The 17,198-nt window shown below is 35.8% G+C and overlaps 1 protein-coding gene across 1 annotated transcript in view; it reads left to right on the forward strand.

Annotated features, from left to right (window-relative positions):
* Nucleotides 1-1,769: 1,769 nt before the first annotated feature.
* TPO (thyroid peroxidase) overlaps nucleotides 1,770-17,198 on the forward strand; it is a gene marked incomplete at its 3' end in the record, with an annotated part of 42,930 nt that continues 27,501 nt past the window's right edge. The window contains exons 1-5 of the mRNA XM_082048972.1: nucleotides 1,770-1,821; nucleotides 2,612-2,705; nucleotides 5,143-5,227; nucleotides 10,729-10,898; nucleotides 13,267-13,399. Of these exons, the coding sequence (XP_081905098.1) occupies nucleotides 2,612-2,705; nucleotides 5,143-5,227; nucleotides 10,729-10,898; nucleotides 13,267-13,399 (482 nt within the window). The 5' untranslated portion in view covers nucleotides 1,770-1,821. The remainder of the gene's footprint in view (nucleotides 1,822-2,611; nucleotides 2,706-5,142; nucleotides 5,228-10,728; nucleotides 10,899-13,266; nucleotides 13,400-17,198) is intronic.

The following is a 17,198-nucleotide window of genomic DNA, read 5'->3' on the forward strand; positions in this document are numbered from 1 at the left end:
TATCTGCACTGACATGTAGGTAATATATGAATCTTGGATTAAAAAAATTTAGGTCATTCTTGAGCCACTAAACTTTGCCCTCTTTATTCTCTTCCAGCAGATTTCAGTAACAGGGTTGTGAATGAGCTCCAGTAAGAATGGAAATACAACTGCATCTGTCTTATCAGTCCAGTGTAATTAAGACTTCACACACCTTCTATGTAAAACTGTGTTTGAGGATTAGTGGGGAGTTAAACTTTTATACTCAAATTAAAATCAGGAAAACACAAAATAGATACTGCCATTCAAATTTTCATCACAGATCAACTTACTGCATGTAACCATCTAAATTCCACTGTTGACAAATACTCCAACTGAAACAAATGAGCAAAGGTCCTCATCTAAACGAAGTCTGATGTAAGAAAGATCTTTTTTAATTAAATGGATGCTTTGAATTTTTTGTCTGTGAAACTGCAAAGTCAACCAGATCTGTTTTTCACTTTAAGAAAGCCTCTCAGCTCTCAGAAATGAAACCTGTGATACTTGAGAAGTGTAGGAAAGGATGTAGGTGGAAGCTTCTTGTTCTATTAGGTGTTTGGAATGGATCTGCTTTTCTCAATGCTTTGCTGTGCCATGTAAGAAGTCAGACTTCTTTGTGTTTTCTTATGTAAGGAAACAACTTTAAAAGATTTGCAACTTTGAATGGGCCTAGAGAGGTATTGCAAGTTTGATTTCTTGTCTGCAAACTTAAATCCCCCAACCAAGGGATATAAACCTACTTTTCCAATAGAGGGCTGTTTCCCTTGTGTCTCTGCTTACTTTTCACTCATGTTCACTCACCTTTGCAGGGAACAGGATTATGGATGATATTCCTGAGCTGAAGTTTGCTATAAAAATAGTAATCTTGAGTTTTATCTCCAGTTAGTTCACCTGCTTGGAAGTTTTGTTTCACTACCATATACCAGAGTCACCAGCTCCATGACGCTCTCTGCTACCCAACCCCTTCTTTATTGACCACCTATGGCAGACATCAAAACACTGATCTTTGGCTCCACCTTGTGATCTCCCTGTCGAGACTAGCAAGATGAAAAGAGGGAATCCTCAGATTGTGCTTTCTCTGCCTGTATAGCAATGGAAAAACAAAACAGAACAAAACAAAACAAAAAAACAAAACAAACAAAAAAGCAAACAAAACAAACAAAAAAAAAAAACCCACACACATAAAACACAGATTCTTTAGGTCAAAATACTGACTTTAGAAGAAGCAGAAAGGTTGAAAACTGTAATTAAATAAAACTAGGTAGACTCAGAACTGTGAAATAAATTATCTAAGAGAAAAAACCCAAATCAAAAGTGTTGCAAGGAAGATGATGGGCAATCTGTGGGTTATCATCTGAGTTTAAAAAGGTCATCTTGCTAAAGTGCCAATGCTAAAACAGTTAAAATAGGACACTAAGTTGCCTTCTTTGTCAAATACATTGAAAAAGAGAACTAGTGAGAAGTGTACTCAGAAGTTATTGCATGATGTCTGAGCATTTGTCTTTAGCATATACATGAAAACAATTCTGATATCAGAAATGACTACATAGGTAGCTCTTGGTTCGTAGTAGGACAAAAATAAACAAGTCAAGCATTAACGTCATTTTCTGCTTTGTGGGAACATACTGTGGCCAAAAAGATTTCGAAATTATTTGCACTTTCAAAGCTTGAGTGAGTACCAGTGCATAAAGCTGACAGCTTAAGCTGGGCCCCTGGAAAGTACTTCACTTTCATATTTCAGAACAGTTACTGCCATCAATAAAGTACAGAACTGTGGAAGATAATCTCCTGAGCAGACAAAAGGTCAGACTATAAAACTTTTGCTTGCCATTTTCCAAGAGAAATTCATCATATTAACTAATGAAATGTAAAAACAAGGTTAGTTTTCACACTGAGTTTCTATGGGCAATATTGCTTCCCTGAATTTTTAGAGTTCATTTATTAATTATTGATTTTTTTATGTTGATTGAATATAGAGCTAAAAATATTTTAAATCTCCGATCAGTGTAGTGCATTGAAAAATGTTACCTCTTGGATAGTTTATATACCTGCACTGCTGTAATAACTACCAGAAAACCAGTGCACTGAAATGGAGAATGCAGCTCACATTTACCATGTGAGCATATTCATTGTGCTGCTTGGATACCAGAGTTATACATGGATAGAGGGGTGTGATCCATCTCATTATTAGTTTGACAAGTTTCACTATCTTTTGCACAATTACTAAGTTACATTAAAACCATGTTAGTGCACAGACAAGTTCAAAATAATAGTAAAATATTGCTGAATTTCTAATATGTAAGCTAAGTGTTGCTGATATTGTCAGAACATATGTTACAAAGTGATGTATCTCTTTGTGCTAGAAGTTTCTCAAAACAGAGGAAAGGTAATAAGTAAGGAAGGAAAAAAGAGAAAGTGAATTACAGTAATTTCTAAAAATTAATACTTTGAATTTCAGAAACATATTCAAACATGACTACAAATCTAATTTTAAAGTAAAATTTAGGATATGTGTGAAATTATTTATAGCATGATTTATAATTAGAAGATGAAGGTACATATTTTGTCAACAATTATCTCTTCTTTCTTGCAGATGAAAGTGTTCATTATTTTGGGAATTTCAGCAGCTATAGCCTTCACAGCTGTTTTCTTTTCTTGCCTTCAGATAGGCAAAGATATCCTCTTTGGTAAGTAACAGAAAAAATATGTTATTTTCTTTTGTCAGTGATTACTGTTAAGCTGAAAATACACTGGCACTGCAGATAGTTTAGCAATGGAACTTTAGCTTAATCTCTTTTTATGTGCAAAATACACTATCTGACACTATATAATTTCATGAGAATTGTGCCACAGGCCTTTTCTTTTAAAATGCAGCTTCATAATTTAGAAAGAAAAACATCATATGTGCAATGTATCTCATTTATGTATTTGACTAGGAGTAATTTTACTTTCTTAGTGACATTTCTATGTCAGATGACATGTATACAAGTGCGATTGCTGGATTTCTTTCCCAAACTGCCAGTCACTATGCTTAGCCATTCTGGGCTGCAATCAGTTGCCATGGGATGTCCCAGCTGACACCCTGCTGCTGGCCCACAAGTGTCCATGTCTCCTGTGAACCCACTCTCTGCTGGGACCCTGTGGATGTCGTGGAGATTTTAGAGCCTCTCAGATTGCACTAGTCTCTATGTTCAAACAATATTATCTTGTCATTTTAAACGTCAGAGCTATTTTGTTTGCATCTCTTCAATCTAAATCGGTTAGATCTAGTAGACTAGTAATATAGCAGATAGTAGATTGAATTTTAAGATAACTATGCGGAGACTAATTTTACATTAAAGTAGGGCAGAGATGATGAAGAAACAGAATTTCAATCTTTATGTTATTTTAAATTACATAGTTGTAGTTATGATTCATAAGGGACAGTGATACAATTCCTTAGGATAGTTTTCACCTGAGGTTAGGTAGATGCACAAATAAAATTATATCCAAAATAAATTCAACAATCCCCAAGCTGTTACTTCTGATGGGAAATCTTTTTTGGAACATGACTGTAAAACAGGTGATCAGATTTCTCTTCCACAGTTGAGCCTCTATTTGGAGCTTCCATATTGTTTGAAAAGACATGATCTAAAATGGGATTATATTGCATGCTAGTTAATATTAAATGAATACATATGGACTCTCAATAAATGCAATAGATGGACTATATATGATTCTTTTTTATAGGAAATGTCCTTTGGTCTGATGAAAACAATACAAAATAATGTTTAATACTGAAAGTACCGCATTTTTTAAAATACTACATTGATACCAACGTCATAGTTCTCATTAGAAAAAGAAGATAGACAATGAAATTCAAGTATACTGGGTGGATCTTCTATATTAGATCAGAATCTGAATCAATACCACATGATGAACAACACTTTGAGCATAATGTATTTCTCGGAGGTAAAACCACTAAAAGTAATTAAAAATCATGCAATAATAAATTCTAAAAGAATTAGCTGTAGTGTGGCCTATAAAGATCAGTTCTGATTTTTAACATAGACTCAGAAACATGTTCAGATGCAACAGAAATGTGAATGATAATGTTAAATGAATCGTCCTGAATATTTTATCATGCATAGGCGAAAAAGATAAATTATTGCTATACTTGGATGCCGAGAAGATCTTTAGTAGAGTGGAGAAGAATTTTGCCTACGAAAGATTACTCGGCATCACACATTATTTTCCCTTGAGCGGAGCACCCTATTAAAAAAATAGATCACAGACATAGCACAATAGGTACTGAAATTATGTTCCTAAAATTACACTGTACATAAATGATGAGCAATTGGTCATAAATGATTACTATTTATGATTCATTTTCTATGAAAAAAAATGGGCTATCCCACAAAGTATGAATGGGAATTAAACCACTGGATTTTAAACATAATTGATCTATTTAATGTAAAGTTAGATGTCCACAAAAAAAAAAAAAAAAAAAAAAGGAATAATCTGTGTTCCATGATAGCACTACACAAAATAGCACAACTGAAGTATTGTGAGGTTCACATATACCTAGCCATCAAACATGGATGGAGAAATGACAATAGGGCTTTCATGCATTGCTCAGATCCCAATAGGTCTTAAAGTTTGTTAATTATGCCTGAATATGGACTTGAATTCTTCATGTGGCTCATGCCATCTCATGTTACCTGTGAGGGAGGCTCGAATTTGTCCTATCAGGCCAGGGACAGTTTAATGTAAAATGCATATGAAGCCTCAGGAGCATAGTTGCCTACACAGAACACAGCATGTTTCAGCTGGACCCACTACATTTGGTACTACATAACACACAGAGCTACATTTATACTGGAAGAAACAAAACACAAGTCTAACTCTTCAAGCCTTATAAATTAGGGAAGAATTGATTTACTGCCCCCACTTTATCTTTCAGAAAGGTCAGAAGCCACAACAATAATTTCAGGAACACTAAATTATGGAGATCATTTTGATGGGGAAAAAATACCTATACCTTAATATTACAAACCTATATATTTTGTAAATGTAAATATTTTAATACATATGTTATTGAATAACATATTCATCTTTCTTGCTTTTTATTTTTTCCTTGTTAAGAAGAAACTGAAGATAACTGCATTACTGAGGCTATCCAGAAAGGCTCTAGTCTGGTGGATTATGCTGCACATTATACACTGAAGAGGTAAAAAAAAAAAAAAAAAAAAATGCAGGATCAATGCAGCAAAAAGGTTTCACAACATAGAAGTTTGAGATCAGTCTGTTTCTTTGAGAAAACATATAATGACAGATTATGTTTATGATCATCTGAACCAATATAAGCTTGTGCATTATCACCACATAAGTTGCTGTCTCTGCCTCCCTTCTTTTCACTCTCCTTTCTTCTCTTTCCCCTTTCCTTCCATCTTTTAACAGCAGCAGTTGAAAATTAGATCAGTAATTTAAAAACGTTAAGTATTTGATCTGATAGATGTTTTTGTTAACTATTGGATCTTTCTTAGGCAGAACATTGTCAGTAACAGCACTCCGAGAACTGGTCATGTCTCTTGCATAAGTTTGGGGTTAACCCTGTAAGCAGCCTAAGCCTTGCACTTCCAGCAGACTATCAAAAGGTTTGTGTTAGCATCACCACTGGGGCACAAGCTTTCATGTGCTGTGGAACTAGAGCCACAAGTGTCCAATGCCTGCATTAGGAGTCTGAGTCTCATAAGACTATCGCTTGTTCTAATGTTAACTGGTATAAAATACTTGGTCTTTGTTACAAATAATCACTACCAGAAGTCAAAATTGAATTTCTGTTGTTTGCTTTTATATAATTCAATTCATTGTGGCCCAATTAAATGGAACAGTGAAAATGGTAAATATCATTAAGAGACTTTGTCATGTTTTAATATAGACTTGTAACTCTGTGCCTGCTTCTTAGACATTAGTCCTTGGCCATTTGCAAAGTGCAGAGGACTGAATTATTGTCTAATCTGATCATTATATTGAGAAGTGAATGTGTTTAAATTCTTAATTAAATACTTCTGCATTTTCATGTCAGTTTAAAGTTACTAAGGCTTCTTTCCTTAGTAACTTTAAGAATACTCTATACTTGAATTAAAGCTTTTGTCAGCACAAACACTAAAAACGAGAAAGGAATGCATGTGACTACACAATGGAGTTTCTGGAAGTTATGGAGGTCACCATACTGTGAAAACTCATCTTACTTTGGCTTACCAGTAATTGAAGGCAACTACAGTGCAATACAGATGAGCTCACTGTTGCCCTTGAGACTGAAAAGCCTGTTCCTGAGGCAGCTTCTTTTTCAGGTTAGAATGGGAAAACTCTTAGTTTTTCATGTACAATAGTCCATCCTGATATTTGCTGAATTCAGGATCTAGGTGTCTGAACTGCAAACTGATCCAAAATAACCGATTTGTCCTGAGACCTCAGTTTGACCTTGAATTATCATTAAAATTGAGAAGTCAATGATGACAAAGCACTGGAACAAGCTGCCCAGAGAGGCTGTGGAGTCTCCTTCTCTGGAGACATTGAAAACCTGCCTGGACACATCCCTGTGTGATCTGCTCTGGTGAACCTGCTTTAGCAGGTGGGTTGGACTAGATGATCTCCAGAGGTCCATTCCAACCCCAGCCATTCTATGATTCTGTGATTCTGTGATTCTGTGAAGCAAGTTTCTTCACTTCAGCTGTTTAATAATATCAAAATCTTGAATGCTGTTTGTGTTTTAACTGCTGGAGCAAGTGAATGGCAATGCACTAAACATATTGGCTGAAGTTATTTTATTATTCTGGTTTTCTGGTTTTTAAAACATCAGAATTTGCTAGGAAAATGCCACTTCTTAAAAATTACTTCCCAGGTTTTAAGGTTATGTAGGTCCCAGTATTGTCCTTATAGTATGCTGTGCTGTTTGTGATTGTTTCTCCTTGCTGAGTGCTTCTCATGACTACTCATACCTGCCTGCTATTTCAATTAGCTTTTGGGCTTGTTAGACTTTAAGAGCAGGTGTTCATATTTGTCATTAGAATATAAACATTAATCATAGTATTTAATACAGCATACGTGGAACACAACGGCATCATCATTAAAATGTACTATTTGTATTACAGAGGCAATGCCAATGGGAATCCAGACTGTTTGGATAGGGCTTTCAGAGCCCATGAAGTTATGGCACTTAGCCAGTGGTATCTGCAAATATGTTGCCAATTTACCATCAGGGGCATTAAAACACACATTTTGAAAGTGGTAGCTGACTTGCAAGAGGAAATGGTTGTTCCAGTAAATCTTGTTATAATAACGAGCAGTACAAATTATGAAACTTGTACTAGCTTTAACAAGTGAATCCCAGCACTGCTGGAAGGGCTTCCAATTCTGACTGTATGTTCCTTTTTATATTCTGCTGAGTCTCTGTTTTTTGTGGTTTTGTTTGGTTTTGTTGTTTTGGTTTTGTTTGGTTTGTTGTTTTTTTTTTTGGGGGGGGGTGTGGGTGGGGGCGGGTTAAGGCATAGAAGAAACTACATGACTGCAGAATAGGCAAGCTGTGCAAAATTATAGTGTCTGAGGCCCAGGTTGCACACAGCTGCACATGATCATATATTCTCCATTAGAACTTGGCAACTAACTCAAAAGTACTGCTGAACTAGTTGTGTGTAAGACAGATTTGAATTATGGTGACAGGTCAGATGGGGCTTCTTCCCTTGTGACAGATAGTTGGTTTGAGAGAGTTTTAGATAAGACATATTTTTAGACTCCTGTTTGGACTTACCCTAACAGACTGAAGGTGAGTACAGTTCTAATACAAACACAAGAGGTTTTCTCAGTCTCTTTAAAGAAAAAATGTTTGAAATTACTTAGTATATTTCAACATATATTTTAGCTAAAGGCATAGTTCTTAATGGATTAAAAAGTATAGATGAAAATTATTCAAGATTTAACAGCAGATGAAGGATAATTCTTATCATCTTAATTCTGGTAAAATTACTTTCATTTAGTGTACACTACATTTGAAGTAGATTATTTCATGTTTCTAAAGAATGTAAATTGTAAACCCCACAAGTTAAGATTTTTCTTTTGGCCCCTGCCTATGCTAATTCAAAAGGATCATTTACAGAAGGGAACATCTACAGAATCATCTCTGTGCATAGAGAAGTGCAAAACAGTTACAGTTGTGGAAATGCACCGAGCATGATCAGTCAGCACCACTCTGGTCTTAAAGCAGACTGGCCATGTACATACACATTACAGGAAAGCAGAAATTACATTCTTTATAATTTTTTAACTTTATCACCTTATATTCTATACCATGTCACTGTTTTGAGGGACCTCCTTAATGGTGACAAATATCTAAGGCGTTAGTCCTGTTTAGAAGTCCCTAAACAAGATATTCTATAAATATCTTCATTTAAGACGGAAAGAAATCTGAGAGACTCCAAATATCTGAGGCTGAAAGAGAAAGCTCGTACTCTGGATAATTTTATTTTATTTTTATTTATGGTTTTAATTATAATCTGTAATGAGACTCAGTAACTGAGAGTCTGACAAACATAAAGAACCTTCTGTCCAAACACCGGGGTCCACAGTAAGACTTAAATTATTAAATAAGTATGGAGACACTTTATATCTGACCTCATCTTCCTGATAATTATACTATCACAGGTCATTCTGTTAGTTTCAAGGGCCTATTTCTGCATTACAAAATATCAAGGCAGTTTGTAACTTGCCTTGAGGAATGAGGAAACCAGCATTTTCTTCCAGAATCAGAGCTCAGCTTCAGGAGTGTGGGTAAGAACTTGAAGGGACTAGCATGTATATATTGAATAAAGGGTGAGGGCAGGACAGGACATGACACAACACATGGGAAATGCAGCAAACTAATAACTGCTGTTGTTATTTTACAATATCTGTGAGATTACAACAAGTATAGAAGAGGAAATATCTCAAATGGAACATACCTTGCCATTGAGGGTAGTGGTTTTTTAGTTTGAGGGTTTTATTTATTGAGGGGAAGGGTTATTTTTGATTCTTAACTCCTAGATAATTTGTACAATTGTTCTTATTTAACTCATTTGTAAAAACATGTTTCTATGTTCATATAATATTTTTAATTATGCATGACTGATATTATCCTCATATGGATATTAGATATTAAACCTGAGTTACTGGCATTTAGTTATATAATCTTTTCATTTTAACTGAGACACAGTTCAGAACTTTTAATTCTGGAGATTCCCAGTCAAATTTCTAATGGTCTCTGGAAAACTTGAAAAACATGGTACTGAGAAGCAAGATAGCTCTTTTTCATAGTTACAAGAGTTCTCGAGCTCTGCTCTTGAAAGGAAAGGAACAGTTTCTGTATAAAGAGTAAGTGAGCAGGTTAGGGCTCTTTTGGATCAATTAAGGACAGATTTAGCATCTAGAAAAACCCTTGGAGTTGTATTTCCTTAATGCATTTTATGTAGGCAAGTTTCTAATTTTGCAAACAGAAATTAACTGTTTGCTTTGCCAAATTCAAAACTGCCATTTCCATTTTAAACCTGTGTCCTGCTTTACACAAACTTAAGTGAAAATGACAGCACAATGCTTTCATAAAAATTGCATATCCAAATAAATCTGTGCTGCACAGAAACCCTCAGGGATGTCTGCAACCTATGACCACGTCTGGAAATGGAATAGACTTGAGTGTTTTTTTCTAAGCTGTAGGAGTCAATTTAGGACTTGGGACTTCCAGCTAAAAGAGCAGCTCTCCCTGATGCACTTTTCTCAAGGCTCCTCTGCCTGTAAAAGGACAATCGTAAGACAGCCCATGTTGACTAAAGAATAAATCTTGCAGTGAATCACAAAATAGTTGCAGGAGACCTGGAGACCACCTAGGCCAGTGCTATGCTCAGGTTGCTCAGTGCAATGCCCAGCTGGGCTTTGAATATCTCCACAGATGAAGGCTCTGCACCCTTTCTGGGCAGCCTGTTGCAGTGTCTGACTACGTTCACAGTAAAAGGATTTTTTTTATGTTTTAATGTTTATGTTACAGAAATTATCACATGAAACCTGAATTCCTTAAAGTTAAAGGTAAGGCCGAGCTGTAAGTTAACATATATAGCCATATAAGTGTGTAATTAAGCCCTACTAAACTAATTGCTGAAACTCCATATATAGCAAATCAGTGCAAGGCAGGTGCTCGAACAGTCTCTGAGAGGAGACATACCTCTATCATTAACTGCAGATGACATCGAGAAGACTGTGGGCTGGTAGTCTGACTTCTAGGTGCCAAGGCATTTGTGAATCCGCTTGAAATGCTTGAGATCATCTTTGATATTAAATGTTACATAAAAGCAAAGTCTACTCAGATGTCTTTAGTGGGAGTCCTATATTGTAACTATCCTGCACAAGGTCTTCCCAGCCACTTCATGCTGCAGGTTCTGTCCATCCCAACAGTTTCTGTCTCATCCTGAAGGCTTCTCACAAGCTTAACCCTGTTGTGTGGCACTTGACCCCTGGAAAGGCACTTCCCTTTTCTTTCCAGAATTTTCCTTCACAAAGTTGCCTTCCTCTCTACTTTCCCAGCATACCCTTCAACCAAAATATACCTTAAACTTAAACCATATCTAACATAGGCAAATTCAGCTATGAATATGTTCTAAAAGGTTATCTGTTAAAAAAACTTTCTGTATTTTATCTCAATTGTAGAAATATCCGAGAAGGGGGAATAGCAACTCCTGCCTTGCTGCTGGCTTTCTCCAAATTTCCTGAAAAAGAGAGTCAAGATATTTCCCAAGCAGCTGAACGAATGGAAATGTCAATTCAAGTGCTGAAAGAAAAAGTTTGCCAGAAGCACAAACGTTCATTGCATCCAACTGGTAAATATAGTGTACTGACACTTGCAAAACCCCCTGTTGATTTCTTGAATGTAGTCTTTTAGATTAAAGTTGGGTTAGCTTCATTTTTATTTTAGCTTTGGCAGGAGTACATATCTTGTCTGCACCCTGGGGTCAGGATGCCACCTCTTTGGTTCTTAAAAGCACCTCACATAGTCACCAATTTACATTTTTCTTTGCTGGAGTGGGGAATATTTTCCTAGAGTTGAGGAAAGTAGCACTTTGCTGTTGGCATCATTTGAACTCATGACTGTATATTTGTATTGCTTATAAATCAGCTTGCACACCCACAGTGTTGCGAGCTTCTTGTTTTCAGTGAAATATCTATCTTCCCCAGCACTTTAGGTTTAGTGCTTCTGGAGATTAGAGTCCACAGATTAAAAAAATGCAATTTCTATCATTCTGTGGCACTGGCAATTTCAAATACTCTTCCTCTGGACATTGATAGCCTTATCAATATCCCTTTTTTAAGAAAATAGTTTCTTATTTCCAAAATTAATTTTATAGTGCGTTACTGTTATGTGTTTATTCCCACTTTGCTTCTATTTTAACTGTTTTTATGTTAGATGGAGAAGGAAAGAGAGATAATCCAGAAAGTTCAGTGATGTATAATTGACTAAGTAAACTAAAATTCTTGTTGCCATTAAGTAGAGATGAATTTCAATGTGCCTATCTGGTGTCTGGAATGCTCAAAAATTCAGATACATTGACTTTTTTTTCCATAACTTAATTCTGTCACTTAGAGAGCAGCACGAACTGGAGAATTACAATTTGTATTATCTGTCTTAGCATTATGACATGACATTTTTTTTCAATATAGGAAGCATTAGAGTTCTGTAGACAAACATAAAGGTCCGCACCTATTTTCTTTTTTTTTTTTTCTTGTGGAAACATCTGGCTGCCTAAATTAATGAAACACTTGTAGAACTAAAAATATTTCTATATGTGTGTGTGTGCACATATTTATATATACACAGACACGCAGAGATAACAATTATTTTTCTGCTAGTGCAGTTTCAAAAGAAATCAAATTTCTAAACTGTAGAATAAAAAACTTGTTAGTTTTTGAAGCTGAAACAACTTTAATGGAAGATGAATAGACACCATACAGTCTATGTGCCATGACAAAGAATACTTTTACATGAGTTAAAGAACTAAATTAACTTTAAATAAAACCTGTGTGTCAATACCTAGGCAGTGTAGATAAGTGGAAAACTAGGCTCTAAGCATAATTTTGAACCTGAACTAACATGAAAATACAGCTGTGTCCACAAATTTGGCGTGACTAGCTAGTACATAATAACAAGGTTACAGTCCAACAGCTCAATTTCTCTCTGCTCTCTTCCCTACCTTGCACAGGTTGTAGCTGCTCAGCACAGCATTTTTTGAGCTCATTTGGCTCTTGAACCTTTTTATGTTTGTTTTTTTTCTGGCTTACTCTTTTTTGCTTGATTAATAGACTGAAGCAGTTTAGTTCAGGGTTGGATGGGCAGAATGGAGAGGTGGTGGGACTGGGTGACCTGTAGTAGCCAGTGGGGAGACAAGAGCAAGAGTTAAATGCTGCATCTACCATCTCTTTTCAGCATGTAATGATTATAGTCACTTTGAATAGCAAGAGTTCTCTCAGTTAAGGAAGAATATTGTACCTTTTTCACTTGTACTTCTACCTCCAAGCAGCCATACATGTGTCTACATACATGTGTGGGTGAGAGAGACTGCCAGCTCTCTGAAGCTTACACAACAATGTGAATTTGTCCCTCATCAGCGGGGAGACCTGTCTGGGATCATATTGCAAAGATATTAATAACATGCTGTCTACTGATATAAAGCTCCGTGGTTTTAGCTAGCTTCCAAATTCCAGCTAATAATTCTGAGCATTTTCCACCCCACAGTTAATTATATAGTCAGCTGTAGTGTCTTTAAATTCCTGCATCTTTCCAGTCAGTTCCAGTCCCACACTTTTCCTCCTTGGTATATACTTCTGTTCTTGAATTGCATTTTTTTATACCTTTGTTTTAAGCACAGGGACCAGCTGAGAAATGTGACTAAAATGCAGGGAAGCAGAGAGCAGATTAAAGAAGGGCAAAAAAAGAGCAGATCAACCTCAGTTCTCAGCTATGGCTGGACTACTTCCTTCTGATTCTCCCACACATAAGATAATAAAACCAACTCTTCCCTTTCACCCTCACTCTCCTCTAAGTCCCTGAGACTACCTTCTGCAGAACTTCTAAGTGTTTTTTCCTATGAAGAAGAGAGAGGATGCTGTAGTTGTAGCTGCCAATAATGACTTTTCTCCTGTAGCAGCTGTAGAGCCGTAGAGCAAATTACTTGTTTGGGTTCTTCCTTTCAGATCTTTTATCAGCTGAGCTGCTCACTATGATTGCTAACATTTCTGGATGTCTGCCTTATATGTTACCACCAAAATGTCCAAACAATTGCTTGGCTAATAAATACCGACTCATCACGGGTGCCTGCAATAACAGGTATGTATGATGAGAATTGTGCCCTGAAAAATCCTTCTTTCTTATTCTTTAAACTCGTGGAGTTATGTTTACTTTTTCCTGGAAAAATTGGGGATGTGACCCCAATCAGCTAACTTTAGCATCAATGTGCCTTTAAATGAGGTGCCTCAGAAAGCTCCCAGGGAAAGAACATCTTCATCTAAAATTTGGTACACTAATTTTTTCTGGACAGGCTCTGCCTGTGAAGGCTTTGAACTTTACGTAAGGAAATTTCAATTTAGCGAGTACTGATTCAATAGATGCCTTTTTCTATAGAATTTAAACAGATACAACTCTATTCCAGGATTCATTTTCGATTGCATGGGATAAAATTATATTGAGTGGGAGAATATAATTACTTTGCCAGGAGCAATAAAAAAATCAAGTAGATTCTCATTTTTTAATTTCCCCACAAGGTTAACATTTAGCAACCATGCTTCTAAAGATTCTAGGTGATATATTTATTTTTATATATCTATTTATATAAATATGTACTTCTTGGCTATCTGAACAACAATTATTTACTACAGTTCCATAAAACATGTGGCAATCATTTCCTGCAAAACCCAACATAACAGACATGGCTATTTTCAAAATCCTCCAATGCAGCAATGCAAAAGAGTTTGGTACATGGTATTTATACTCAGCAGCCTTTGAATAAATAGGTGTTAAGGTCACAAACTGAAAGGGAGACTAGTGTTGAAAGTGAAGGGCTGGAGTGCTGCAAAGGGAAAGCCGTTAGCCTTGCACAAGTTAAGGCATTCTGCAATGTGGTAAATGAACAGCAGTAAAATTCTGCAGTTTTATTATTCAGTCAATCTGTTTTTATGAGATGAATCTGTTTTGCTACATGAGAAGTCATTTGCAAGGAACATGCCTGATAGGCTCTTAGTTGAAAGGACACAACCTGATAGGTATCAGTGTTATAAATCTAACTATGTGAGTATCCATAATTTCCCCCAGGCACTTGTAGAGTTACTTGGAGTCTGAACTAACAGCTAGTATGATACTTGCACTGACAGCTCCATCAGGGCTTGAATACATTGATCAAGATCCATGCAGCAGAATGTAGGCACATGTTTGAAGCTCCTACTTTGCAGGCATGGTTGCTGCAGTCTTTTTCTCCAGAGATGGAGAGAAACACACTCAGCTGTGGGTAGGGTAAAACATCTTTTTCTCTTCAGTGACTCTGGTAATACTAGGATGTGTCTAGGTCTTTCAGTTCGGTTTCTAAAGCTGTGTAGGGTAAATATGGTCCATTGAGTCTGATTAGTCTGTAGTCACTGTATTCTACTTTGCATAGTGTTATGCTTGCACCAAATCAGTGTTTAAATCTATGACATATTTGGTTGTGTTTTAGACTCTTTGTTCTAAATATCTGTAAATGGGGTGAGGCAGGAAAAAAAAAGGAAAAAGAAAACCACACAAACCAAATAAGAGACTTTAAAACCAGCAAATCAGATCTTAACTTAGTCTAAAACTTTGTGAGCCCCTTGAAATACCTCAAGCTTTACTGAAACGCATCAGCTTAAAAAACCCATTATACTATAATGTAAACAATATATTCTATGATATAAGCCAGTTTCAAAGACTTCAAACATTAACCCAAGTAACAGTCTACCCTTTGCCTTGCTTTGCAGATGCCACTTTCAGGCAGAAAATACATTAGGACCTATGTTGTATTTGTAGCTTTAATCACCCAATATGAATGTACAACTGTGCTGTAGATCAGTAAATGCTGCATTTCATAGGAAAAATTTAAAAACAAAATTCACAGTGGAATTAATTGTTTACCTATAAGAAAAATCTATTTAAATCTATTTCAAATAAGCATGGAATTTCTTTATAGATGTCACCAGTTCACATACTTGCGACAAATCAGGTAGTTTACTAAGTAGTTATTCCACAGCACTGAAATTACTTTGTTCTTAGAAGAAAGGCATAACAGAATAGCATAAGCATGGCCTTCTATGGAGACTATCAACATGACATCAGACATTCTTGGCAGAGTCATTATCCACGTTTACTAGTGACAGAGAGCAATAGATTTTACTTCTCTTTCTGCCTGAAGGCATATTTGGGGATAATAAGCAAAATAAATTTATGGCACATTTTTTATCCCAATTAACTAGCATTGATCTGTGTAGTTTTTAGTGTCTAGTGCGATATGAGGGATTCAAAAGGTGAAAGAATTACAGATACTAAAGGAATGGAATCTCACAGCTTAATTAACCTCACCTAATCTTAGCTTTCCGAGGTAATTATATGTCTTCAGCAATTCTGCAGCTTTGGCTGTTCCTGATAGTGAGAGATAGGACGGGATGACAAGACGGCACTCTGGAGCTGTCTGTCCCTCTGGCTTGATGGACAGGTACTTAGATGACTAGATTACCCTTTGTATGCCCAACGTTTGGACAGCTAGGAGGAATTTTATCTGCAACATTTCTATTTCATTGCTGTGTCATTAACCATTTCATCAGGTAAGGACCTGATGTTTAGTCTGAAGCTCTAATACCATTAGAGGTAGAAAAAATGAGCAGTACTGACTGAATCCAATGACTGTAAGAAGAAACTGAGTTTTTTCCTTTAGGATAGCTACTTCAATACAAGCTAAGTGTTCAGTTTAGTGGCAGGCTTATGTTTCAGAAGTTTTCCATGTTTGACAGAAGTGATGTCCATGGTAGCTCAGAGAGATTAAAACATGACAAAATCCAATTGTTAAATTGCCATATGGTATTCATTCTTTCTATCTGAAACTAGGCAGGACATTAAAATAACATTCAAAATACATAAATCTAGATAGTGAACTGCATCTTGAAACTCCAGATTCCTTCTAATGGAGCCAAACCAAAATACAAACTGTGCAATTCCAATATTTTACAAGTGAATTAAAAGTCCTACATCCAATAGACACAATATATAATAACCAAATTTGACTATTCTATAAGGCTGTATAGTACCAAAATCTCATTATTTCAGCTGCCCAGGATAAAAACCTTTTAACTCAAGCAAGATTCCAAGACATTAACATTTTTAAAGTAATAATAAAAAGGTATGTGAGAAGGGTTTTACTAAAGTAGCATTCCAGTGATCTGCTGAAATATAAAAGCAATCAGGAGAAAAATCACTGGTTAAGCAGTTAAATTAACATTTCATTACTTTTAATTGAGTGAAATAGCACTACACTATGTGCAGTATTTTATGCAATTTCAATAAAGGCAGATCAACTGTAACTAATTTGAATGCTTTATTAAAGCATATTTCAACTTCCAAGTGTGAATTATTGTGGATAATTAAGTGTATTGCTGTACCATATAGCTTGGCAAATTGAGCCACTTCAGTGTGCCAGAGATCAATGAAGTATTAATAAAATAATTGTTCCCTCTTTAGCGTCCCAGTAGACATGTTTTAATGCCATGTAGTTCTACTAACTGTCTGGGAATATTTCTGGTTCTTTGTGGCTTACTTTACTATTCTGGTCAACTGGGTACATTGCAACAATCTTATTTCTGCTTTTTGATATCTATATACATTTAACAATTATGAAATATATTGAACAGTCCATGTTAATAAACAAAACAAAACAACAACAACAACAACCAAACAAAAAAACCCAACACCCAAACAAACAAAACCCACTAAAATATTCTCTTAGAAAAAATGCATTAGAAATGTTCATGATAGAAGAAAAATTAATTGGGTCAAGTCTGAGACTCACTGACTATACTAATTAAAAAAAAATCACCAAGAATAATTTCCTGGACCTCAAAACAAGCATAGC

Source organism: Streptopelia decaocto (genome assembly GCF_964273445.1).
Source record: "Streptopelia decaocto genome assembly, chromosome: 3".
NCBI classification, from domain to species: Eukaryota; Metazoa; Chordata; class Aves; order Columbiformes; family Columbidae; genus Streptopelia; species Streptopelia decaocto.